The 27,767-nt window shown below is 45.5% G+C and overlaps 1 protein-coding gene across 2 annotated transcripts in view; it reads left to right on the top strand.

Annotated features, from left to right (window-relative positions):
- The window catches only part of LOC119436611 (serine/threonine-protein phosphatase 1 regulatory subunit 10-like), a 55,381-nt gene extending 28,014 nt beyond the window's left edge, over window positions 1-27,367 (top strand). Inside the window, exons 3-11 of one of the 2 annotated variants that reach the window (XM_049659027.1) lie at window positions 3,077-3,164; window positions 7,503-7,600; window positions 16,701-16,890; window positions 17,345-18,683; window positions 20,108-20,354; window positions 20,669-20,744; window positions 21,951-22,374; window positions 24,025-24,306; window positions 26,867-27,367. In XM_049659027.1, the coding sequence (XP_049514984.1) occupies window positions 3,150-3,164; window positions 7,503-7,600; window positions 16,701-16,890; window positions 17,345-18,683; window positions 20,108-20,354; window positions 20,669-20,744; window positions 21,951-22,374; window positions 24,025-24,306; window positions 26,867-26,988 (2,793 nt within the window). In that variant the 5' untranslated portion in view covers window positions 3,077-3,149 and the 3' untranslated portion in view covers window positions 26,989-27,367. The remainder of the gene's footprint in view (window positions 1-3,076; window positions 3,165-7,502; window positions 7,601-16,700; window positions 16,891-17,344; window positions 18,684-20,107; window positions 20,355-20,668; window positions 20,745-21,950; window positions 22,375-24,024; window positions 24,307-26,866) is intronic. The other variant, XM_037703516.2, reaches the window with a different exon arrangement.
- Window positions 27,368-27,767: the final 400 nt, after the last annotated feature.

The following is a 27,767-nucleotide window of genomic DNA, read 5'->3' as shown; positions in this document are numbered from 1 at the left end:
AGAAGGTGCTTCCACCAGTGCGAATGAGTTCGGTAACGTGACACAATGCTCGATTGCATCACAGCATCAGATAGTTTGCATTTCGTGCATCGCTAAGCAGCCTTCGTGCACACGCACTCTAGCGCTGTGTTGGTGACATCTTCAAAGGTACTGCCGCTATTTACAAGGCGGTTTTAAAAAAGAATTGGTTGATCTCTGTAGTTGCAGCTTTGTTTGACATTAAGAAATGCAAGACGCAGAAATTTGCAGTGTCTATTGCTATTGGGCAGGAGCATTTTGGTCCCGGAAACTGGTGAAGCTGCGCGCAAGTGTGAGGCACAGTTAATAGTGTGCGCGAATGCGTTGTGATTCCCGCAGGCGTGTCTCTCGCAGGTCCAACGCAGTGTCATGTTTGTCCGTCAACGTCAATGCCTTTTGCGGCTCTTAACGCCGCAGCATAGTTATTTTACGCCATTGCAAGCGAAGCAGTAGGCGGCGTGTTACACTGCTGCTGGGCGTTTAAACTACACTCCGGCGGAAACCAGGCCTCATTGGCTAATTCGACACCCAAGAGAATCCATGTGGTGAAACTACGTCGTTACCGCAGACCGTCAGAGCACAAAGCTAGGAGAACGACAAAGATGGCGCTATCTCGCGGTAATGCTAGAAAACTAGCGTGCTCTTTTCGTGATGTAATTTCAGTCATGTAAGTACACGCGAGAAATTCATAGTAGAACCCAGCTTACAACATTCATGTTAGTGGCGCCATCTCGTGCGGATGCTAGAAAAGTAGCGTGCTCTTTAGTCACGTCATTCCTGTGACTTATGTACATGTGATACTTCTTGGTGGAGCCTAGCATTAAACACTTAAAAAAAAATATGAGGTGGAGATTATGTCCTAAAGGGGAAGCCAGTAACCGCCATCTTACTAGAGGAATCGGTAAAGTTACATGTGGTGGAGAACAGCGTTTTTTTTTTTTTTCTCTCGCTTCCATTGACTTTGACAGGCCCAATTTTGCCGTAGAGTTGCTTCTGTTTGTGTCATTTATGTCACTAGTTTTAGGATAAAACTTGAGAACATCTTGGCAACTTGTATGAGAGATCATGAATCGCTGCTCAGCTAATTGCAATATTTTAGCTCGAAACAAGATTTCATTTTCCAAGTCTAGAAAATTAGAGCATAAGCAGTTGCACTGCCACTCTTCCCCATAAAGTTCAGCACGCTTTCAAGCGTGAAGTAGGAGCAAGCATTGGCTTATTATCTGGTAACAATCTGCGGGGGCTACCTCACCAAATTTTTTTAAAGAACCTTCTTGGCTTTTTACTGCCAAACTATAGGTGGACCATGATTTTGATTCTCTATTTGGCTAGGAGGCGCGTCGTATTGCTAGCTTTTTCATTATCTGCTCACAGTGCCGCTAATGGCATGAGAATAATTAAATTTCTTAACATCAGTTCAGGAGGCCTGCATGCGCCTTGACATTTACATTGCATTTTTCTTTTATTTGAACTCGCAGTTTACGTTTGCATGTCGCACGAAACGCTGAAAGCAACATATTCTGCAGTGTGTAGCGCCACCGTATCAAAACGTGAAGGGCATTACGCCGTATTTTAGAGCACAGCTCTTAGGCGCCCGTTCCTGCTTTGGCGTAACTGAGCGAACAAGCACAGCGAAGGATGAAAGAGTGAACACGGAGCGCAGCGGGGAATGATAGAGGGCAAGGAAGAAAGCGGAGGAGGAGGACTCAGCAGAAGCGTGAGGGAAAAGCACCTTGAAGCACCACTAGATGGTGCTCACGTCCACGCAGCGGTAGCAGCGGCCATGTGAGGGAAAGAAAAGAACCAGAAAGCTTGCCTCTGTGCATAGCGTTTCCCAGTAAAGATTGTGGTTGCGTAAGCTGCAGTTGCCAGGAAGCAGCAGCTGTGTAGGCCGGTCTATATATGGTGTTGTGGCTCTGCCAGTCAGTGCGGTGATGGTGCGATGCCGCAATATATCACGAAATGAAAACACATATAGAGCGGCGCTCAAATTTCGCATGTAATCATCCATGATTTATTTTTTATTTTTTGTTTCACTTTTGCACATAAATGTTAATAATTGTTCGGTAATAAGGAATCGCATATAAGACTAAAAGGTAAAGCTGTCTTGTGTACAGTTTACATGTACTATATTTTATTGGTGGATGGGTGTAAAACTGTTTTTGAAAATTTTATTAATTGCACGGAACCAACGATCACGGCTGCGGGTACTGTGGTTTGTCTAGGGGCCGAATGTTCCTATCCCAGCGAGTTTAGGGGTGACTGCACACGCGGGCGTCTACTGCCAATGGTTAAACACAGCTGCGTGTAAGTGAGGTAGGTTTGCTTACGTCCGAAGGAGCTTCCAACGACATTTAAAACTGCGTGATGTTTCTCACCAAATGCCTAGTTTTCACCATCGCATTACACCCCCTCCCTCAATAACTTGGAAGAAAACAGATGATTATTTATTGGCATCCCTTTTGAAACGGGGCGGTGCAAATAGTCGCCTAGCGTGCTTGATTTACTCAGGTATGCTATACATGCTTTCATTCTTGCATTTTTGTATACATCTCTTCAATTGCTTTTTTCCTGAAAGCTTCTCTGTCTACCTTGTAACGCTATCTATGCCTGTAACAGGTAAGGCCGTGTCAATCTCTTCCCTGCTTTTTTTCCGCCAAGACCCTAAACGTCTCTTGCTTATCTCGACTGCTGACCAGTTGATGCTTCCTTCCACTTTGAATTCAAGGGCTTCTGGAAGATTCAGTTAAGTATAGAGACACGAGCGTGGGACAATGCGGCCCTTGCAACGGCAGTAGCTGGCTGTCAATCTTCTGATCGGCTGTAAATCGAATATTTTTCCGCTCTGCATTGAAGGTTTGAAAGAGCGGCGGGCGGCGTTTTAGAATTGGCTTTCGCTTAGGCAACCCTAGATTCCGTCGCCATCTTGACCATAATTTACCCAGATTTAAGTCGTCCTTAAAGCAAGGAAGCTGCATCAGTCAGCTGCGACACCGGCCCCCCCTCGAACCGCGAAAGTGCTTTGGACTTGTCTTGGTGAAACTGACTTGTCTTGCAGTCGGCAAACTTCACCCATCCCTGCATCTCGCTTTCCGGTGTGATTGACTGGAGCCCCATCCCTCTTCAGGTTCATGCCCAGCACGTGCGTAAGTGCTGGCAGCCATACTCTTGAACCAAAAGTTCCTAACTCTGGTCTGAATTACTAGATCGTTCTGTCTGTTGCGTTCTTTGTCAAAAGCATTTTAGCACTTCAGACTTTTCCACTTGGCTCCATACGTCTTTGATTGGCCTGTGCATGAAGTGCTTAAATTCTAGCTCGTAAGAAACACTTGACGCCGCCTTTCAGCCTAGACTAGTCGGCTCTTGAATGAATCTAACCGTTCTTGCGCGCACAAGCAAGACATGCCACGACGTGCACACGTGCTATAATGTCTAGCCATGCTTGCACGCTTATGTCAGAAACGTCTACCTGCTCCATAAAAAGCAATGACGCTGCCTTTGCTCGAGCTTCCCGGTGTACAGACGTTGAGTATTATGGGCTCGTACTTTCTACCCTTCGTCTCTGTAGACATCACACGTGAGGCTTTGAAAGAACTAATTGCTGGTCTGAGCTCGCTGCCAAGCTCTTATGAAGCGTTCTTTGAAGCAGACTTGTCCATAGAGAACTAACATGTAATTAATTACATGTAAATATGTAATTTAAAGATTATTTGCTTATTTGGTAACACTCACTGTAATTCAATTACTTTTTTCAGTAACCAATTCCATGCAACCCCTTACTTTATTGATGAGACAACCTGTAACAAGCAAGGCAGCTTTGAGAACCTGTATTTGGCAAAACCTGTCATAGAACGCCTCAGATAGTGCCACACAATAGCCTCGCGATTGCGCATGTTCAGACAGGCAAACCCGGTGGCTCAGTATTTGTTTCCTCGTTGAATCGGTGCTGGTATGTTTCGATAGCGAAGGCCACTTAATACGGTAATGGCAGGAAATGAGACACTGGCGATATTTTCAGCTTTTCATTGGCACAAGCAGGGAGCGTCTTCTCCAAGTCCAAGTAACAATGAAGCACCGCACTTCATAGAGGACCCAGATGCTTCGTAACCGCAATCTTGTGTGCGGCATCCGTATATGTTACAACATCACTTTACCCCCCAGAACTGGTTAACCTCCCTGTCTTTCTCTTTTTCGTCCTCTACTGAGTTTTCAGTGTCGCTGCTGTTTTCACAACCAAAGTGAGGAAGGACGACCGACGAAAATTTTGAAAAGCAATTGCTAGTGCAATTAAGCTATGTGTGAAGGTTCTAAGAGGAAGTACTTTAAGTACAAGGCCAGCTTTGTTACTGTATCTATGCAACGCTGATAAATGTCGGAGGAAAGTAACGCAGAAGTGATCGATTAATTTTGAGCAATTCCTCAATTATTGTCGTAGGGCAGTAATCGGTAGTTGTAATCAGTTACATTTTTGGTTTATCTACTGTCTACTTTTGCAGCAGATTACTATGTGGAATATTTATTTCCTTAGTGATAAATTCGACAAGATGCCATTTTTACTAGGCTTCTTCTGTTTTAACCGAATATTGTGACTAAGAACCCCATTTAATAATGCGAATATGGAGTAAGACTACACAATACGTATTATAACGAGAGGTGTGGTGAGATAATCGAGCATGAGGAGACTGTTATAAAACTGACTGTGACAACTTTCGGTCGTCGGCGGCTTGCGTTAAGTGTTGCATGTGCTTGCATGCATTGTTGGAGCTATCGCTTAGGTTTTGTAACTATATAAAATAGGAACAAGCCAACGGCACGCTGAACACAGTGTTAGCGTATAGTCGCACTGGGCTCGTGCCCCCCTCCGAAATTCTGTGCACAAAGATACCTGGCAGAAAACGACGTGTGACAACACAGCACCAGTGGCTCCATGTTGTGGAGCTGAGTTCGACCAGAGCACACCGAAGTGTTACTTAGCCGCAGGTGTAGATGTGTCTGCATTAACATAAATTTATTGTCTCTTTTCTCTCTCTCTCTCTCTCTCTCTCGACCAAACACAATAACTTGTGAGGTTTAGTGGTTGAACGAACAGCAGCCATGGGATGTCACCACCAGCGCTGCTGCTACCATCCGTGTTATCGTTCCGTTATTCCGTAAATAGGCAATGGGGAACTAGCGCTGCATAGGAGGTGCTTAAGCAGTTCAAGTGTGCAACTAAAATATGCCGTCGTCGACTGATAAGAGGCCGTGAAAATGGCGCAACACATGAAGCGATAACAGACGCGCGCCTGTATCCATGTTTGCTTTAGCCTGATGCGTCCCGCGGAGATCTGTCCATGGCTGTGTGCGTTAAGAGGAGCGCATGTGCTCCTACGTTCTAACAAGCCAAGAGCTGGACACACAGGCCCCACGATGTGTGTCGCTGGTGGCTCCCCTCGGTAGGCTGGGTTACGGTGCTGTTGTTGGCTGGCGAAGTTACCCGCCGTGGTTGCTCAGTGGCTATGGTGTTGGGCTGCTGAGCACGAGGTCGCGGGATCGAATCCTGGCCACGGCGGCCGCATTTCGATGGGGGCGAAATGCGAAAACACCCGTGTACTTAGATTTAGGTGCACGTTAAAGAACCCCAGGTGGTCCAAATTTCCGGAGTCCCCCACTACGGCGTGCCTAATAATCAGAACTGGTTTTGGCACGTAAAACCCCATAATTAAAAAAAAAATTTGGCTGGCGTTAAAATGTCAAACCTCGATTTCGCCATGTAACGAACTATTTTTATTTCCCCATCTTAGTTCTACTGAATTAATGAAACCTCGATATAACGAAGTTTTTCGCTGTAAGAACAACTTCGTTATATCGAGGTTTGGCCGTATGTAGAGACCAAAACTGGCGTATTCATCAGTAGACCAGAGAGTGGTTGGTAGAGTCGTTGGCGAGTTTTCAAACTCAATGTTATTTCCTAATGAGAGGTACATACCTCGCACTCCTGTAAGCTAGTGGATCGCAAAGCGAATATCTGCATTATCGCTCGACGTCCTTTTCACGCAAAACAGAAAGGCTAGCGATGCTCGGAGCCACAGCGGGTATATAAAAACCGGTTTCTCCTTGCTTCGTTGACCATCACAGCTTAGTCGTCATCTCTACATGACCACGTTTAGGTGCGTTTTGTCTAGTGAGCCGAGCGAGTAGACTCGTCCCAGCTGCAGGCGGGTTGATGCAACCCACCCCAAAGTCGCTCGCCCCAACTTGGCAAGCCGTATCGGACAGAATTTGTGGGGCTTCTTGTGTTGTTTGGAACTACTTTTAACCAGTGCTTATGCCACCGACATGTTCCTTCATTTTCACAATCACGCCGTGGAAAGTCTGCACGATCGCGGTGCCTACTTGTGCCGAAGGCAGTCGTGCACTATCTTCTGAGACATTTCATGCCTTAAAAGGGTTGCTTACTCTGTGGGCTATAGCCGCTCCTCCGTTGTCTGCTTTATGTTCAATAGTAGTTATGGCACGAATGATAGTTGCTGACATGACTGCACTTCATAAGACCAACTGTGAATGTTGAGATTGTGGACCCCTGCATTTGCTGTGCATACTGTTTAAAAAATTGGCCCCTTTGGGGTGTATCTTTGTTCCACAACAATAATCGTCTGCCTTGCTTGCGTTTCTTCAAAATGCTGCGCTCGCGACTTTGCTGTTGAGAATGTTATGCCACGCTGATAATGCGCATGCCGTTCGTGACGTGGAAGTACCAGGCTCGCATTGTTAAAGAATGGAAATGCGGGCAAGATAATGATTGTGGGACAAGGTTTGCAAACTTCCTAAGAGTAAAAAGTTTGCACCCTTTGGAGCTTATCTTGTGCTACGACAATAATCGTCATCTTGCCTGCATTTTTGCCGTCCGAGTTTGACTCATCATAGGCGTCAAAATCGGAAGTAGTGGCGCCTTCGTGAGCAACCATAATCAAATTTGAACTGCGCGCCAACGTAACGTTCAGTAGGTGGAGCATTGTGGGCACGCCCCGCTCTGCCGTAGCCTTCACTGTGTGAGGCATTGAAGAAAGACCCGGAGCATGGCGAAGGGGATCATAGGCATCTGTGGAACAACTTGTACTACTTGCTGCCACATATTTCTGAAATAGTCTATTATAACTTCAAATCCATTTCTCGATTTCGATATAAAATGGTTCAGGTCCCCATTAACTATTACCTATCGCTTCACCGAAGTGATTTGTTGACGAGGGAAGTTCTTATAGAAATTTAAAGCATACCGTAATGTTCCACAACTACCCTGTAAAGTTCCTGTCAAAGGTTGTTGCACGCTGTGCGCATCGTCGAGCATAGTTCGGTACTAGTGCTGCGTGCCCGTAAAACGCAAAGCCCAATTGTCACGTGGCCTAATTGGATTCGTAATACTTGCCACGTGCTTTGCTGTGTCGTGCCCTCGCTTGTATGCGTGCTTCTGTGCTCACTGGACATCTTATTTTGTCTATTTTCAGGCTCCCATTGATCCGCTGCAGCTGCTAAAGGCACTGTCTCCTCTGCTGTCGCCGCAAGGTGGCATCCGCAGTTCCGATGAAGTGTCCAGGTTGTCTAGGTGAGGACCTCAGCTTACACTATTGTCCTCACTGGCTGCTACTCCTGAGTAATGACTGCACTACTGGCTGCTCTCTGGAACTTTTGGTTTATGGGTGGTTCACCATGGGAGCTGGGATTTTGTTGCCCTTTGCATCTATGAAACGCGGGTCTTATTTTTCCAGGACAGGGAGGGCCCAGCTCGCTCTCCGACCCTGGAGGAAATGGCCCCTGTCCCGCCGGACTGGCGCCTCTGTGTGCGTTTCTCTGCGTTCCTTCCCTCTTTCCCCCTCCGTTTACTCTTTACCTGTCTCCCTTTGTGATGCTAGCATCCTTTGCGGATCGCCAATGGGACCTGCCGGCCGGAAGCCGTCGGGGACTGTCCCGTCGGCTGGCGACAACATGTGTAGCTGGCAAGCCAAGAGTAAGGACACTGCGCACCCACGCCACTTGCTTGGGGCTGCGCAAGACGCATCGCTCGCCAAGTTGCTCGGCTGCGGCGCCATCGTGGTGGGGACGGCATGCGTGGGTCTTGAGGGACTGACTTCTTACTGATGTGTGGTGCGAGCACTTTTTGCTTACGCTTTCAGTGCCAGGGCTCGTGGGGTTGGGTGTGCGCGTAGAATTTCAATGTGAAGCCTAGGGTGTCTTGCTCTCGACCCAGCTTAGGCGCGATATGGCAGGGCTGAAGAAGCGATTCTGCCTTCGTCTTAGCCGGCCGTCCTTCCCTCTCTGAAGCACGAAGACGATGGGGGGTTTTTGTATGGAGCCCCCTGTTGCTTTGGCAGCTACTCCATATTCCCCATCTGAGAGGCCGAAGCATGTTTCTATGAAGACTTGCAGGTAAGTGGAAGCTGGAGTTTCTCGGGGAATCGACTGTAGCGATGCTGTCTGCGCATACGCACTTTATAAGGGATGACTTAACGGTGACTCTTAGAGAAAAGCTGCCCGCAGCAGTTGTTTAGAGTATCGCCGTAAGTCGGTGGTAGGTCTCAGGCACTTAAATAGTGCATGACTAACTTGCTGAACCTTTCACCCGTGAGATATTGATGTGTGCAGCATGTTTTATTCCTGTAATGGAGAAAAGGAAAACTGTACTTTTGTCTGGTGCCCAATAAATGAACATTGATGGAATTTTGGGCTGTTTCTTTGGAAGCAGTCTCTCATCTCAGCTACTATATCCCCATCCTCAGGCCATCGAATGTGGTGGCAAGTGTTAAGCGACGCCCTGGAAGTAGAACAACCTGCTCAATGACGCGTTCTTCTTTATCCAGCGCCCAGGAGAGCCACGCGTTTTAACTAGTCTTCCAGCAACATTAATAATCGAAGTTTCCACCCAGTACTGCATGACTGCATTGCAGATCCTGAACGCCGCAGCACTGGTGCTAGCACTCTGGCGCCGACTGGCACCGGCTGTCAGTTCAACAAGCTCCACGTGTAACAAGTGGTGCATCCGACAAGGACAGACTTGGGCACCTGTGCCTGTAGCTAAAAGGAAATGACAAGAACCAGCGCAGCCAGGCACGTAACCAGAAAATTTTCGCTGGTACATACAGTTAAAGTTAGTCTGACCGGGCCAAACTTTCTGGACAGGCTCCACTCCGAATCTGGATACATGCCTCTGCGCTGCACCGCTTTCGTCACTGCCTTACTGCCCTGAGCACGTTGCACAAAATAGACATGGGTGTGTCGCTAAGGCTGAAAGACGTATTAACTGATAATCGCTGGTACGCCGATAGTTGCTGCAGAAACCGACAATGTGGTGCCACAACAGCTCTAAGGAGCCGTCGCTGTTAATATCGGCAAAGACTCGTATATTGACCCAAGTTATACGAAAAGCCTACAAAGATTCGGCTTTCGTAAAAGTACTGCAGTCGGTACGCCTGTGTTAGCTTGCAAGTTTGTGGTACGTTATATGCAAATTATCAGTCTACCAGAACAGCTATCATAATAGAGCGACCCCCACCGTGCAGCAGTGCCTGAAGTGTACTGAATTTTCAAAGCTCAGTGAAACCAGGGTGATCTGGGCAGAGTCGATGCCGAGAGACGACCTGACCGCGTCTGTACTCTGCTGTGACTCCGCTCAGTTAGCTCCTGTAGGGTTATGGGTTCATTAACAGTTAACATGCTTCTCGTGTCACGTTTTCTACAGCGTGTTGCTTTGTACCTGTACATGGGCTGCTATTGATGTGGCACTTATGCGCAAGCACATTTCATCGCCGTTCAGCTGAACAGCGGGAAAGACTTTTACAGCACAGGCGTACAACATCGGCTTGCGTCACGCCCCGTCTGCTTAAAGTACATAGGGGAGAACAGCGGTTGGGAGGGGGGAGGGTGACGAGTTTCGACACGAACGGTTGGGAGGATTCCGGAACTGAAACCATCTGACGTCCTATTCTGCTTTGCCACCCAGGAAAATCTACCCATGACTGCAATGGTTCAACTAATCCTGTGCAATTATTTCGCTATACCTGAGACTTTTCTTATCCCTCACTTTAAAAAATTCATAGCTTTAATCATAGGCGAGGTGGCTTTCGGAACGCCGGCTTGATTTGGCCACTTGGCTCAATATAGCTCGGAGATTAGCGTCATTTGCGCTTGATGTGCGTTCTTGACGCCAGTTATACGCTGTAGAAGCAGTCATACGAAATGAAAGTGGTAAATCATTTACTTTTCAAGGGTCTCAGATTGGTTCTCGTCATTCGTTGTAAGGACGGTTATATTAACAAAACACGATCTGATTTAGGCCTGCCGTAGTGGGGACTCCGGATTAATTTGTGACCACCCAGGTTTTTAAACGGGCGCCCATTGCATGGTACACGGCCGTTTTTGCATTTCGCCCCCATCGAAATGCGGCCGCCGTGGCCGGGATTTGATCCCGCGACCTCGTGCTTCGCAGCGCAACGCCGTAGCCACTAAGCAACAACGGCGGGTGGTTATCTATACCGCAAGACCTGTTGGGTTTTATCCCGCGTCGGTTTACACATTCCTTAAGGGGCAGCGAAGTTTTTCATGCAGCTTTCAGGTTTGTATCCTACGTTATGTGCGCCAGGTTTCGCCAGCCACCAATTCTCCATTGAATGCTTTCTCAAATAAAATAGCACTTATACACATCGCACCGCTTTACGAAACTAGCGGCTCGCGTGACGCGCCTGCTGATTACCAGTACGTTCATTGTTTTACGCCTGTAGGGCGTAATGAAACAGTTCTCCATTGAATGCTTTTTCAAATAAAATTGCGCTTATTCACATCGCACTGCTTTAAGAAACTGGTGGCACGTTGTGTGCAGCGTCCACTGAGAATAAGTTGTGCGACTTGTCTACACCGGGCGGGCGGCACTGTCAACTGATCGGCAATGTCTGGCGTGTGCATCCCGACCCCGGGCGCCACGTATAACTACCCATGCAAGCGGTAGGGGTCAGCTGTGCTAGCGCGCTATTGGCCATTCGCTTCTGTAATCTGCATCAATTAGGGGATTGCTCGGTGTAAAACCGTGGCTTCAGCTGCTTTGCGGAGTCCAAAGGTCGCGCATTGCTAAAGAATACGATAATCTGCCCGATGAATACCAATTTTGGTTACCTAGGGTTCTTAATGTGCGCCTAAAACGAGGCTTGCAAGCGTTCTCGCATTCCGCCCCCATCTGAAAGCGGCCGCTGGGAATCTAACCTGCGACCTCGTGCTTGGTAGCAGAATGCCTTGACCACTGAGCTACCGCGGCACCTGGTGCGCTATTGTCCCAGCACGTGAGCAGCGTTTTGTTGGTTCTCGTAGTGCAGTCTGCATACATTCAGGTTCAAGCCACCTTGAAATATGTAGGAAGTATAAAGGGGTCAGCTGCTGATATAAGCCGGAAATAGCGTTTTATCCGAGGGCCGCGCTTTTTGCAGCTTGCCTGCTGCGCGTTGTGGTCATGCGCAAGCACACTGATGACACTGCATGCAGACAATGCGCCTCCCGATTTCCTCTAGGCCGCGTGCCACTCTGATCGCAGAATTATGTTAAAGTTTACTTTTGTTGCGCCTGAAATATCACCTCTAGCGCATGGATACGACCTTATGGATTACTGATCCGCCTCTCTCTTGAATTGGTAGCTGTTTAATCGTGAAGGCAAGGTCGATTTTATAGCTCCTGTGCAGACTTCGTTCTTGCACTTACGCCATGGTGCAGCTGCAACACAAATTCATAAATCGTAAGTGCCGCCCGTGCCTCCTTCAGGGTGCTTGCTAACGTGACAGTTCGGTCCCCTATCTGTGAGAGCATTTGTTTCAGGCTCTATTGGTACCCGGCTGCAAGCAACGTTCACGACCCCCCCCCCCCCCCCTTCATCTAGTTTCCCATGGTTCCGTCATAGAACGGCGAAACAACGCCGCAGGGCTTGCATAGCCTAGCGCTCACGGGACGAAGAAATGGGGCCTCGACGGCGACCAGCTACAGTACTACCGTTTTTACGAGTCGGTGGGATACCTACCTTATGCAGACCACCTAGAAACTGCGTTGTACGTACTATTGCAAGAACTTTCACCTTAGCTGTGTGGTGAAGCCGGCGTAGTAAACGCTGCACATCACCCTAGAAACGCGTCCTGATACGGACGTTTCCTTAGTGGTGGTTGCTCAAGCGTTGCTTGCATTGCGCAAGCATTAAAAAAAAAAAAAAAAAAAATGCGGATTTGAAGTTAACTGGCGCCGCGGACAGGAAGCGTCATGGTTACACCGTCTTCGATGGGATCTCCAGAACATGTGTGTTAATGCAGGTTGATCGCCTTTTTTCAAACAGGCTTTGACCATCGATTGGCTTAGTAGTATCGCAGCGATAGTGCGGACGTATGCACAGGTACACGAGCCTTATATGCACCGCTACTCGGAGCTAGCGTGAGCGGCGCGGTTTTCGTATAGCTAGTTCAACAGCGTCGCTCCAGTTGTCTTGCACTTGGCACGGTTACGGCGCCTAGAAGTCGCAGCCGCTGTAGCAGTTGGATGTTGGCTCTGCGAGAGTGCTACCTCCTATAACGCGAGGCGCTAAGTGGTGGTGTCTGCATTTTGTGAGCCCCGTAGTTAGTTGGTAGCTGTCTATTATTAGAGGGGATCACAAAATAAGTGCTTCATGCATGGCCAGCCAATAGCAGCATTCAACAGCGTCGCTCCAGTTGTCTTGCACTTGGCACGGTCACGGCGCCTAGAAGTCGCAGCCGCTGTAGCAGTTGGATGTTGGCTCTGCGAGAGTGCTACCTCCTATAACGCGAGGCTCTAAGCGGCGGTGTCTGCATTTTGTGAGCCCCGTAGTTCGTTGGTAGCTGTCTATTATTAGAGGGGATCACAAAATAAGTGCTTCATGCATGGCCAGCCAATAACAGCATGCCAACACGTACTTTCGCATAACCAACCGACGAGGAAAAATGCCAGAATGTGCTTTCAGATAGCGTTAGCTCGGTGCTTATGCTGCTTATCTACACGGCACGAGGGATCGCCCATTCCGTCCGCGGATGAGCGTGATGTAGCACGACTGCACGCATCGCGCCGCCAGCGCCTCGTCCGTGGCGCTTTGCGGCGGCACTTAGCCACGTCATGCTCGTCCACGGAATTCGGTCTGTCTTGCGAATGGAGCTTCAACCGAGGGAGGAAAGGGCGGGGGCGGGGCAAGAAAAAAAAAAAAAAATCCTAGAGCGCCGCGCTGCTTCACGACGCGCGCGCGCGCAGACAGAAAGGAGCTTCGGGAAAACTTGAGAGAGGATGGCACTGGTTGCCATGGCAGCGCTTTCCTCCTCGGTATCGGCGAGAGAGAGACTGCATGGGCAGGTTGACGCGCATAGTGCAGCGCGCGCACGTCGAGGCACCGTAGACGCGCAAGGCTCGCTCCGGTGGATTTCGAGGGCGAGGCGGCGTGTTGCCGTAGCAACGCAGTTGGCGAGTGTGGGAAAGGATTGCGATAGCATAGCGTCATTCGGTCGGGCGCTGAGCTGTGCTCCCTGCAGGGAAGCAAAAAATGGTGCCCTTTCCCAACTGTCCGTCTCGTATGTCGCTCGCGGCCAGGCGTAGCTCGGGGGGTCTCGCGCTCGCCTCGGGTATTTCTGTCTCTCTCGCTAATATTTGCTTGCGCCGTCGCTACTTGATTTGTGGCGCGTGTTTTCGACGTTTCTTTGCCCGCCACCAGAGGGGTTATTAGATCACATGTGTAACAGCCTGTAAAGCATACATCGGTGTCGCACGGTGAACGTGACCTGCATTAAATGTGACTTGCGGAATTGTTGAGTGCGGTCTGGTGCATTAACTTCAGTTGAATGACATTGGATCGAAGATTGAAACAGGTTTCTCAATTCCTGACACAGTTCTGCATGTCTACTCGACATATATGGCAATTTATAACTTTTTTTTTTGCAAAAAATTATGTAACCTGTTGCCTAAGGTGTTTTTCTGCGCCATTGCGCTTTATCCCAAGGCCTGTGATAGCAGTAATATTCGTGGGGCTGTGTGGAACATATTCTCCGGCTGCGGCTACAATTATGTGCTTGCAAGTGGCTTAAAAGGACACCATAGAAGCATACATGTGTGTGATGTAGCACTAACACAAAATGAAACTAGAACATGTTGCATGTGAGTAGTACCAGGATCCTTCAATTGAATGACCCTGGTAGTACTATGAACTTTTAATTTTTTAGTGGGAGTTCAAAACATCAGTTGCCGGATGTTGGCATACTCATGTAAGATAATGTACATTGTACAAAATACATTTTATTGCCATAATCGCATTTTTCACCTAGTAGAATTTACTCGCTGAATGTACTAAGCCCTTCTCAGCTTCCCATATGTGAAGACTTTGATAGTTAGCCATTTGGTAGGTTGTAAATAAAATTAAATGCTTGGAAAAAACATGTTTTCTGCATAACTTGTCTGTTGGTACTAAATTGGCTGCTGTAGCCTACATGAATTTCAGACTGTGTTGTTACAGTTTCAAAGTTCAAAATTGCAGCTCAAGAAAAGATTTTTTTGGTGCACTTACCAGAAAAAGGGCACCAGGTCATACTGTTAAGTATTGCAAACAAAATATCCAATGTTCCCATGTAAGTGGTGACTTGTAAATATATCTCTGGACAGCAGAGTTTCAGTAGCTCAGTGGAATGTGTACAATTCCATTCTGACGGAACGTACAAATGTACGAGTTTTATGTAGAGAACTGTAAGTGTTCATATCAAATGCATAAATGTTTGCTCATGGGAGCTGACAAGCATATAAAAGAAAACCTAACAGAGGACAAAGCAGTTGGGCATCAAGTGTAATTGCTTGTGGCCTTTAGTAAAAATGTCAACCGCCAATGTCAGAAAAGCATGAGCAAATGAACTGTTAGTAACTGGCCATTTGTGTAGAAAGAATGTAATAAAATCGATGGGTTGCAATATTGGATTTGCAACGTGAAGGTTTTATTTGAACCCTGCATTACAGGAATTGTGAATAGATGTGCAGTTGTTTGTGCTTATACGCTTGTACAGCTCTGGCCAAGGGTATATTGTGTTTTGCAGTCTGAAGTAAGTTACAGGTGCCAAAAGGGAACAAAATATTTAGTTGCATAATAATCTAGTAATTGATATGAATGTGACCTCTGTTAATGCTTACAGTGTACTTTGTTAGCAGCTTATTTTTCAACTCTCTTGTATGTTTGGCATTGTGCAATTATAAATGTTCGATTGTATCTGTGAGCTTCCTCACAGCCGGAAAAATGAAAATAAAGGTTTGTGAACTGAAAATTTTGTGTTCTCTGTTCTTTTTTTTAAGCTGTTCCTAGTTGAACACCAGATTTGCAGGAAGTTAAGTGCATTCTTAGCATGGTATTCTTAAAGGGCAGTTAGTCATGATTTTATAAGTGTTTAAAGAAAAGCACGTAAGCAATATGAATACAGCAGCCAGAGTGCAGAATACACATGAGTAGCAGCAAGTGTTGCAGTGATTTTAACAAAAATGCAATTGCGTTAAAAAACCTAACAAGCTCGTGCTTTGTGGCCAGTGTACTTTAGTAGTGCACAATGAATACTTGCCATCACTGTGGTTAACCAAGCACTGTGTTCACCATACAAGTAGAAATTAGCTGTTGTGGGATGGGAATTAAGTGTTGTGCAGCTTGTACATTCATACCAGCTGCTTGGAGCAAATCACGAGCTTCTTAGTGTTTAATGTGTGACCTTGAGCATGGTTTTAATTGCATGCACTAAGGCACAGGAGGCCTGCAATGCCTTTTCTTTATAAAGGCATTACAGGACTGACTTTGTTGCCAGTTTGCATGGCAGTATATTGAACTGCAACATGTGGCTTATTTAAAGATACCTTGGGTAGAGGCCCTCGAGTAGCGGTGGAATTTCTTTTTGCTTCCGAAGGCTGGAACTTCCGTTCACTTGTTTCCACATTTATCTTCAGAATAAGGGTAATTATTTATATTCTGGAAGACTATGGCTATCTAAAGCAATTGCTTTTTGACTGAGTTAATGCTTGCAGCATTATAGCCTATTTGTTTTCATCGGAATGGGAGATGCCTACGACTTTGAATTGCTTCTTAAGTGCTTTTAATGAAAGGGCAGCATTCTCGTGCAGTGAGGTCTGGCCCTTCTCAAGTGTGCTTATTTCACGCACTCTGAAAAGCACAAAGGGATATTGCAGAGAAAAGGCTTTTTGGCCTAGTTAATATTATTCGATGCTTATGCTTGTTACGAGAAAGTACCTCCAAGAGTAGTTTTCAGTTATTTATCCTAACCGATACCTGTTCTTGGAATACGGAAGCCACAAAAGAACTGTGTTTTGTTGCAGCATAGGTACACTTCATAGAAGTACCGCTTAGGTCATACGCACAAATGCAGTGTGCATTGCTCAGTGGCTGGCTGCATGCTTTGGAAACGAAAGAAATTAAGTGTTATGTGGTTTCCATGTTCCAAAATGTCAGTGCTTACACTTATAAAAAAAAAAAACTTGCACCATGCCTTACTCAGAAGCCTCCACTACCACATATCTCGTAGCCTACAGTGAAGTTGTGGGCTATGCACTACCACATTAATTGTGAATCTGCAACCATGCTAGTGAAACAGATTGTCGTGCTTGTGGCAGACGGTGTGCTAGACTAATTTTTCTCCTTTGTGTACCTGCAGCCTTATGAAAAAGTTCTCACGTAAGCTGGTGAGCCGGTGCATCTACTGCAATGTGCTGCGTGCTACCTCGCCAGACATCTTGGAGGTGTTTCTAGAGCTGGACGGTTGGTCTACAATTCACATGTGGCTGCAGGAAGCTAAGACTGCTGAGAACATGCCATTCCTCTGTGAGCTGCTTAAGCTGTGCCAGGTATGCAACTGCTGCTGCCGTGTTCTCATGTGTAGGAATTGGAGTAGCCTATTTGAACTCTGCACATAAGCACATCTGAAACCTGAGTGAGAATTTGCAGTTTCTTCATTATGTTAGATCCCACCTGGCTGAAAAGCATTTGTTGCAGCTAAAAGAAGGTGTAGGCCCTGCTCTAAATTGCAAGTGCTTAAAGTAATACTGTGTAGGTACTACACATCTTGCATTCATTGCTAGCAACTGCTGTGTAGTTTGGCATACATCTAGACACATAGGTTGAAAAACTAAATTCAAATGGAATATTGATGCACTTCGCAACGTAAAAGCAAACAATGAACAAATGGAATGTGTAATCTAATAAGATGTGTGTTGTGCATCTTTAATTTGAGCTTTTGCATTTCTAAACATGCATGAATCAATGCTCATATGTCATTTTGTTTGTGCATATCTGTTTCAGATTCTTCCTATGTCACTGGAACGACTCAAAGAGAACAGTAGTCCTAAACTTATTAAAAGTCTGATGAAAAGCAGCGATGAAAATGTGCGTTTAACAGCTGAGAAGGTTGTTAGTGGCTGGATGAAGCTGATCAAGGGTGATTCCAAGGAGGCGGTCAAACCTGCCCGGGAGGCTGATGCCACAGTCAAGAAAAAGAAAAAGTCGTCATCAGCTTCTGCAAATGCTTCAAAGGCCACTCTTGTGAAGAAGGACCGCTCAAAGGGTTCCATAGATGAGTCTAGCAGTGAAAATAGCAATACCTCTAGTGGCACACATGGCCCTTCTAAAAGCCCTTCATCAAGTGGATCCTCTGAAAAGGAGACCACTTCAACACCGAAGGAAGTGCCAGCTAAGAAGCCTAAAGTTGTTGATCGTCCTAAAACAGTGAAGACCTTTCAAACACGATTCCGATCTACAGGCCTAGAGGAGGCACCCCTGCCACCACCCACAAAAGCAGGTACCAAGAAAGTGAGCCGGCCAGCTGTTGATAAAAATGCAGTTTTGTCGGCACGACAAAAGCTTGCTCCGACAGTACATGCTGAGAGAAGGGTGAAGCCCTCAAGTCTTGTATCCATGGGTGGTGATGGACGTGACACAGCGGGCCCTGGAATTCGGCTAATTGCACCAAAACCTGTTCATGTACTGCATGAGGATGGCGGATTCATGGATGCTCTTACGGCAGCTCCTGCACCATCAACCACAACAGCCGCACGGCGCAAGCGCAAGCCTTCTGGTGCCGCCACAGCTGTGAGCCCTGGAGGTGGCAAGAACGCTGCTTCCAATTCTCCCACCAGCCCCACGCCTGCTGCGCCAAAGTTCCAGTTCTACAAGGACACACTGGACACTGCAGAGGCCGCAAGGGAAACGGACAGCGAGAAGACAAAAGAAGCTACAAAGAAAGAAGAGGAGGAGGAGGAGGAGGAGGATGATATTGGAAAGAGAGTGAAGCGGAGGAAGAGGGGACAGGCCACAGCAGTTGAAGGCAAATCTGATGGAGAGGGTGTTGAATCCCCAGAAAGAGAGGATTCGCCACCAACTCCAACAGCTACAGGAGAGGAAGAAGGAACAACAAGTGAAGGCCAGGAAGTCAGCAAGGCTTCAGAAGGGGACAGCAAAGGTGAAACTGCTAACAAGGAAAATGAAGGTGAAGAGAAGGGCAGTGAGGGTGATGTATCATCATCAGATAGGCCAACTTCAATACTTTCAATGACACGAAAAAAGACCAAGAAGTCTGTGCGCTGGGTGGAGGAAAGCAAGCTGAAGCAGTTCCACTACTTCGAGCTAGATGAGACTGAGAGAGGTGAGTTACATATCTTTACATATCCTCTTCAGGCACCAGTTGGTTCTATTTGTTCGAAATTTAGTTTTAGGAAATTTCTGTAATATTCAGCAATATTAAAAACTTGAAGCAGCAGAACAGATTTTGAATGTTTAAGTTTTATTGAGTTCTGTTGCATCCACAAGTATGGACTCCGTGCTGAATTCTAAAGAATACTTGAGGTGTGGAAACCAGATGTAGACTATTTCACATAGATTATGCTTTGAAAACAACAAGCTACTTCAAAAATTGGCCTAGTGCAAATTATTACTGTCAAAAGCAGGGAAAGAGAACCAGTTACATGACAACATACTAGTTTTTGAAGGAAACTCACTAGTTTATTGTAACTCTTTTTTAATAACACACGTGGTGTTATTTATAAACTTGAGCACAGGTCTGATCACAAGTGTCTGGAGACGTATGCAAGACATTCAAAACATAACCTGCATAATGCTTGTGATTTTGAGGCACTTTCTTGGTCTGAACACTTGTACACAAAGCATCTGAAGGGGATAAAGACAGCATCTTGCAGTGGTTAAAGCTAGAAATTATCCTGACTGTGTTAGGTACAATCTATTAGAATTAGTGAAGCTTCTGTGTGTTTTTTGTTCTGTTGCTGTAATGCCTACAAGAATCTCCACAGGACTAAAAGTTGTATTTATGCAAGCAAGTCTACCTTGCCTAGACATTTTCATTCACTTTTAACAGTCTGTGGCAGCAGGCCTCTTCAAAAGCATACTAGAAGGTGGTTGAAGATCTGTAGATGCCATTTGAAGGACTAGCATTTTGTTTTGTCATTGGCTTTGCCAATTTTTGGGGACTGTCTACTGTTGACAGTGTTTTGGTTTGTCCACATTGCAAGAGAAGATGAAAAAAAAAAAGCATGTACGTTCAAATAGTTCAAGTAAAATGTTTGAAATGAGTCCACAAATCATAAATTATGGAAAGAATAACAAATCTAGTGTATACAAGGCACAATGTATTAGTATGAACTATGTGTACATATTTGCAGAGTTCATATTGATTAGAGAACAAGTTTCAAAAATGATGTTTTGGTTTTTGAGGCATTAGAGATGTCACCGAAGCATACTCTGGCAACTGGTGTTGTGCAGTGAGGCCTATCACTGGTGCTTCTATATTAAGTGACATTTCTGGCTAAACTAAGTGTTTTAGCATGGGAATTTACATGAAAAGAAAAATTATCCTCACATAAGAATTTGAGGTTCTGTAATATTTTCATTTCTTCAGAGCTGAAAAGGCTAATAATGTGCTGAGGAAAGGAACATAGTTCATTATAACATTTTAGTGTTGTGTTATGATGTGTGATGCCGAATGTAGCTATTATTCAGTAAGCCTTAACAAGTGAAGCTTGATTGCAAAACCTTTGTTTTACCTCTTTTCTACAGTGAACGTCAATAACTTGCACAACTTTGGTGACATGAAGACCCTAGAAATGAAGCGCGAGAGGCAAGCAGTTGAGACAGCCCGTAGGCTGATGGGCGACCGAATGGAGGAGGCCATTCCATTTCGACCACCTCGGCGATTGACACTGCCTGAACCTCTTGCTGAGCCAGGTGCCAACAGCCAGGAAAAGGAAACACAGAAGCTTCGGCAGCAGAAAACATTACAGGAAATCTATTTCTCAAAAGAAATGTAAGTGAACTAAAAATATGTTGAGCTATCATTGAACAAGTGCCAGTAAGAGCTGCATTTTCATGTGTCTGAATCACACGCTTACCTTTTTCATTCAACCTTAGAGGTTAGCAGAAATTATCATTTATGACGTCATTGCAAAAACAGGTATAACTTGTTGTCTAGAAATTAGCATGTCAGGTCTCGTACTACTGTCAAAGCTATGTTGTCAGCAGTCTGAAAAGAGGCAGCAGATGTTCCTCTCTTGTTCCCATGTGAGCACGCATCAGTTTCTGTGAAGTTTGTAAATTGTAATGTTAAATATTTCTTCGCAGGATTCCAGACTCTCCATATGAACCTGACCCTGAACAATTGTCTTCACAAGAGCTGAAGATCATCCCCCTTGAAGATGTAAGTGAACTTATTTTTTTGCTCTACAAGTTTTTAAATCTTATCTAGGTGTCTATTTCATGCCTCTCTGCTCTCCCAAATTTTCTGCAATACCTATGCCACCCTATTGTGGCAGTGCAAGTTACCATACACTACAAGTATAGTCTCCTACATAGTACTTTTCAACGCTTCCGCAATGGCCCTTGGGGTGGCCATCTCAACCTCATTTATTCTCCTCTCCCACTGCTTTGATATTCCACCAGAGGCACTGAAGGTAGATCATTGTTAATAAGGTGGTGTCTACTCCACAAAAGGTGTGCACTCTTGGCAAATTTCCCCCCCAAAATTTTGAATGCCTGTAGACATTTGTTGATGTAGCTTTTCTGCTGTCATACATGAACTTAAAGGGGCCCTGAAACACTTTTCTGTGTAATCATAGAATGGCATCACTATTAAAGGCAGTCGTCTCGCGAATCTCCTGCCGGAAAATTTTTTTCAAGGCCTTCAACTATAAGTGGAGTTATCGCAACAATACCTGGCTTTCTCTTCCTTCGTCTCCGCTAGCACGTTAGAAGCTACACAGCGAAGAAGCCAAGAGGGCAAAGCCCCAGCTGGAAGTTGAGTGTCGCGGCGGCGAAAGGGCTTGTTGCGGCACCCTGTGGCAGCCACAGTAGACTACGCTACACAGCTCGCCGCTGCCATCTCAGAAGCCACGCACAGCAGACACAGCTACATGCAGTGCAAAGATTAACTGATTTTTCTGTCACTTTGAGATCGTAGAGGTATATATTTTTCATTTATTTAACTCAAAATTAGCAATTATGTATTACTGAGAATGCTTTTGCGGTCACAAAATCAGCCAATAGCGTTGGTTGGCCAGCTGCTTTCTATGTGACGGCATTGAGGGCAAACTGTTTTTCGCCGTGTTTGACCTGAGATTCTAAATTCCCTGCTGCATGCAGGGCAGTTATTATTTGGCTCACATGTGCACAGCAGCCTCTACAACAGATCGGCAATGTTTTCTTACTATGTTCAAAAAGTGTTTCAGGGCCTCTTTAAAAGTGATATGAGGGGGGAAAAAAAGCAAAAAAAAAAGAAAGAAAGAAAGCCTAAATAAAGATCACCTGCAGAAATATGCTCAGCCACATGTTTCATTCCACAAATCAATTTCTGTTGGTTTCACCAGTCAATATGCAGTGGAAGTGACCGAGAATTTGTCCAATGCAGGAAAACAGCCCGGGAGGTACATTGGACTACTCGCACATGGAGCTTCCCAAATCCAGCAGCCTGCCACCTATCTTGTCAAATCTGGTGCTGTCCATAGCTTCCAAGGGTCAGCAGCCTCAAGGAAGTGCCTCTTCACACCAGGGGGTGCAGCAGCAGCAGCTTCAGGGTGGCCTCCTACAGGGACAATTCCAGGGTGGTGGTCCCATGCAGCAGCAGCAGCAGGGAGCCCTCCTCCAAAATTTGGCTGGCCTGCATCATGGCAGTGGTCAGATTGCGGCCGACATTCAGCAGCAACAGGCACTGGCCATGATGGGTGTAATGGGGCCAGATGGAGGGCAGGCTGGGATGCACCCAGGGAGTATACCCATGGGAGGAGACCCCAATGGGCCGCCTTTCATGCATGGCAATTCCATGCCAAACCAAGGTGAGCCAAGATTTGTCCAGCTTCCAGTGTAGTTCTTCCACACCCTAATTTCGCAGTGAATGCACAAATTAGGAGCGCTGTCTTTTCTATGTTGATTTGATGTATATTAGAAGTACCGTATTTTTCTGTGTATAACCCGCCACCGCTTATAACCCGCACCCCCATTTACAACAGTCGTGAAAAAAAAAAAAAAAAAAACATATCCGCACGTATAACCCGTAGAAATAACTGCATGCAACAACGCCCAAATATTTGCAAAAACAGTCTATCCACGGATTCATGACTTGTCCACGTAGTAGTATCTTCGACCAGCAGCTCTATTCCACCCTCTTCAGCGATGCTGATAAAGCTGTATTCACATAAGGCGGACGTGATCACGGACGAGTCGGTCACGTGACATCTGATGTGAATCGGATCGCTTAGCAGGCGTAGCTAGCATTCACGTGACAGAGGATGACAGTGCAGCCGGAGCAGCCCTCGCATGGGCAACGGCGATTTCTCTCTCCGCCGTATCGTGGAAGCGTTTCGCGTGGAAGGAGGGAGCGCCATGGGAACAGGTGACGTACGAGTTCGCCAGCGCCACATGTACTATTAGCAAAATCCCGACCCGTAAAGAAGAGAATGGACGACCATAAAGGAAGAGAGAAGGGAGCTTGAACATGCAGTGGTGGGGGAGAGGGTGGGATTCCCTAGGAGATAATGAAACTAAATGGCGGAGAACTTTGCCTCAAGGTGTGGCTACACGGCAGCTCGCGCCACGCTGCCGTGTAGCCACACCTTCAAGTAAAATTCGCGTATAACCCGCACATCATTAACATTTTTGAATTTTTGGTGTGGGTTATACGTGCAAAAATACGGTAATGTATATACTACATCAGCAATAGCTTTTGAATAAATGTTCTGCATAATATATGTGTTTCACATAAGAAAAAACATCCTGAATATACTTGCATATATCTGTTGCCTGTTCTTTAAATACACTTGTCATAAATTTATAAAATCATTTTCTTCCTTTATTTTATTGGTGGCATAAGAGCTTGGAGATCATCCGGCAGACTATATGATGTAATTTGGGAACAAATTTCATGGAGTGACAGAATTTTGCTACAGTTTTCCCTGTGAAGTCTCCTTTTATAATATGCATACCTTCCAACTATCCGAAATTTTTCCTGAGGTTTACAAATTTGGGTTTATGTTACAATTTTGCAAATGTTGCAGGAATATTTACGAGAAGGTTTTTGCTGAAAGCAATGCAGCTCATTTAGCATTTACATAAGACAGACTGCCAGAAACTTTGATGTAATAGTTGCGTTAATGGCAAATAATTTCTGAAATTCGCAAGGTGGAGGAAGTTCTACCTTTCTCTACCTTGCAGATTTCCGCTGTACTGATTTGCCTTATTCAGTGTGCCTGCAGTTGCTGTTGTCGATTAATTTGGCCCCGCCTTTCAATCTGCTAGGCTCCTTCTTAGATCAGGAGGTGTTGGCCCTGAGTTTGAGCCTCGGACCAGGGCAATTTTTTTTTTCCACTGCAAAGCTTTTATTCTGGGAAACCCGTACTGGTTTCCTTTCTAGCTTCGTGCTACTGTTGAATGGAGACAGTTTTTCCATTTTTATCAATAGTAACCTTGATGTACCTGTTCTTTTCTAGGCATAGGGATGATGGGTCCTCCAATGGGCATTGGTGGAGCTGCAGGCTTCCCCATGGGAGCCGGTGGTCCAATGCACCCCCATGGTGCAGGGGCCAATGCTGGGGACTGGGGCATGATGCACCCTGGCATGCCTCAGGATGGGCCAGAGTACTACAACCGAGGACACCATCCAGGCATGGGCGGTCCACACATGGGCATGGCAGGACCACTAATGGGAGCCGGTGGTGTAGGGGGCCAGCACATGATGGACATGCCTCGTGGAGGACCACCTCATGGAAGAAGTGAGCACTGCTAACATTATGCATGAATCAGCCAGTACTTGATACATATTGGTGCAATAAAAAGATGGCGACACAAAGAGGAGGACAGGACAGGCGCCAAAATTCATTTCGTTTATTTGCAGCCCATAGTCTTATAGATTACTAGGTACAGTCCATACCCATTAAAACTGATCCACATACGACATACATTCGAATATAACAGTCTATTTTGCTCACTTAGTTTTGTCTGCCTATATTATCAATGCAGCCAATTCCACTTTCAACAGACCCGGCTATTACGGACTATCGACTACAACAGACAACTTTTTATGCAAGTTTTGTCTACGTGGCGCAAATGAAACATACTTTGCTGCAGCGATGCGTGTGGCAGGGCACTGAACGCAACTAGTGCATGTGGGGTGTGCTGCAGAGAACTATTTCCAGCCAATTGCACAATTTGCAAAAGTGCACTTTTTAAGCAACAACTACACTGGCGGCAAGCTTCCCGCAATGGTGTGCCGCGCACCACTCTGCTGGTGGATAGTTTTTGTGTCGACCACGCCAGCGGACTACCGCCACCCACCTTTGTCGACTCAGTGCCAAGCAAATGCTGAGGGTGCTGCTAGGCCTAACCAGCTTCGACACGACGCTATAGCATACGGCATTTTAAAAACAATCACCGACTATTGCAAAATGTACCGTTTTGATAATGCTTTATTTCTCATCACATCAACTGACTCAAAGAATAAGACGTGCTGCTATTTGTGACATCCAGACTGCGAGGCACGTGTTTGGGCTGGGCGGTCGACACAGCAGCGCTGGCTGGTCGACTTCGCCATTGTGCCGGCCATTAATCTTGCCGTTGTGCAACCACAAGATCGCCGCTCGTGACAATATGCTCTAGTGGGGGGAAACTGCCATTTGTCAGCAACCAACGTCCAGAAAATGGCGAACAGGAAGACGTTCACGTAGTTCAAGATTACCGCATAAACCCATTTATCTATAGTTGTATTTTAATTTCAATGTTTTTTTATTGTTTTTGCATTCGCTTACAGTTTAGACTGCGGTATATGCGAAGTTTCACCATTTCACAACATACTGCGACCCTAATTTTGTATAGAACGGACTTCAGATATAATGAACCTTTTTTGCTGGTTGTAATGAGTGTCGACTGAATACAATTGCTGCTTGTGTTTGTCTTTATATATTTCTGCAATCAAGCACCCATCACTGGCACGTGTCTAACAACTGGAATTCATTGCCAAACTGATTATCAAATAGATGCATCATCAATATAATTTGTTGCCTTTTTTCTTAATGTGTGTATGTAGTTTGTTTTTAATAAAAGGAAGAGAGGTAAACTAGTGCTGACAGCCCTGTAACTCTAGCTTTCGCTGCTGACACCTGAGCAGCAGCGGGTTGAGGTAAAGAATGGGGAGGGAGGATAGGGTAAAGGATGGCAACTGTTACATATACACAATATAGAGTCTAGGTAAAATTTTATCCATAGTACCCTTGTGAAGTGACTTCCTCAGTTTGTCACCCGACCGGTTGGCAAGGTCCAACTGCTTGAGGAAGCTGCACAGTGTTTAGTGAGCTTCTTCCCGCATGTGAGAGGGACTACATGGGCATAGGAGTGTCTCAACGCTGTTGGCCGGCAATTTCTGAATATGAAATGCCGCCCAGCAGCTCTGTAGTCAACGTCTTTACTTCTGCTTATTACCTTAATTTCACTGAGCCACAGCTCGCAAATGCGAGCAATGCAGCCAGCAGTAATGTGCACTTACCAGTGCATTCACTGCATTGCTTGCAAGTGTGAGATGTGGCTAAGTAAGGTTAATATATTGGTTTGGCAGGTGGAGTATTTGACAGCATTTCATGTAAATAAAAGAGGCACAAATTGTATTAGTGATACATCTGCATATCTTTTCAGCAGCAAATTTGAGTTAAATGTTTGACATGTTGTTGTGATGTGGGTGCTTGATTGCCAAATACAGTACATGCACATGTATTTGTGCGTGTCAGATTCTGGCCTGAAAATAAGCTCATTAAAGCTTAGCACCTGTCCTGCCAAACATGTCATGTCTTTTTATGGTGCATTAAGTAAACTATCCTATATAACCAACTCATCCAGCAACAAGATTTAACAAGCCACACTTCTTTAGCCATGCAAAACATCACGCTATGCACATGCAGCCAAAAGCTATCCTGCAGACAACTATGTTACCTAGCTAGCTGCATTCTCGTTCATGAGGTTAAATGTCTGTTATTGTGCTCAGCTTAATTGTCCCTTCATAATTTCTTCGTGTACTTGATTGCACAAATTGTCACCACCCTTTATGTGGCATGACGCAGTTGCAATTGTATTTATTCAGGTATCAGCGGCACTACGTGCAAAGGTATATGATAACTTGTAGCATACAGATGTGTGTTTTTAATGGCACATTGGCTGCTGTATTTCTCTTTTTATTTTGAACAAGCTTCATCGAACATCATTATGTAATTGTATGCACATCCAAAGCCACCTGCAAGTGAATCAGTAAAACATGCAGTAATAAGCCATTCCTTTGCTTTATTTCAGATTCTCGCATGAGAAACCATCCACCCCGTGTACCCTGCAAGTACTATATGACCTCACAGTGCCGGTTTGGTGCAAGCTGTTCATTTTTGCATCCTGGTGTGAATGGACCACCACTGCAGTGATTCAAGAACTTGCTCACTGAAGTGTCACATTGTGCAAATCTCGGTGTATATAGGTGCCTGTATAATATGTAAATAGGTTCACAAATAATGTGTAATATGAAAAAATTGTGAAGTGGTGTTTATTTATTTCTGATCCTCATTTTTCATCTGTGGATGATGCATCCGGAGAAATCATGAAGTCGTGACTGGTTGCTGCTCGTGTGACTCTACATAAAAAGATGTTTTGTAAATAAAACGATTTGTACATACATTTTCGCGACACTATACAGTTATCATGTATCATGAATTCAATGTGTACATACTTGTAGATATGCGCAAACAAAATCATATGTATATAGTGAAAACTTTTCTAAATGAATTAAAAATGTTGATTTTTGTATTGCTGACTTTGTGCATTTTATTATGCATGTTTTTTTTTCTTGTTTTTTTTTGTTTGTTTTGATGATTTCTGTTTAAATTACAGCACTAAATTTCATCACTGCTGTCATGTCAGTTACTAAACCCCCTAGGTGTGTACACCTAATGTGCAAAAAAACTGCCAGTTGTCTTTCATAGCCCAATTATAGCTCCAGGATGTTTAACCCAGTCTCTTCTCTACGATTGTGCCATCTCTTGAATTTCACTTCAGAAACCTGGTTGTGATGCTATTACTGGCCTGCTTGGTCAGGGCACCCTGAACCACTTTTTAGTGAAGTGGAGAAAGCCATTTGAAGTGAAAATAGGCTATTCCTAAAATAATTTGCCGCAAAAAGTACTTTAATGCATTCAGCAGAAGCACA

The sequence above is a fragment of the Dermacentor silvarum genome, chromosome 1 (assembly GCF_013339745.2).
Source record: "Dermacentor silvarum isolate Dsil-2018 chromosome 1, BIME_Dsil_1.4, whole genome shotgun sequence".
Taxonomy (NCBI): Eukaryota; Metazoa; Arthropoda; class Arachnida; order Ixodida; family Ixodidae; genus Dermacentor; species Dermacentor silvarum.
This window is presented reverse-complemented; position numbering and strand designations above follow the sequence as displayed.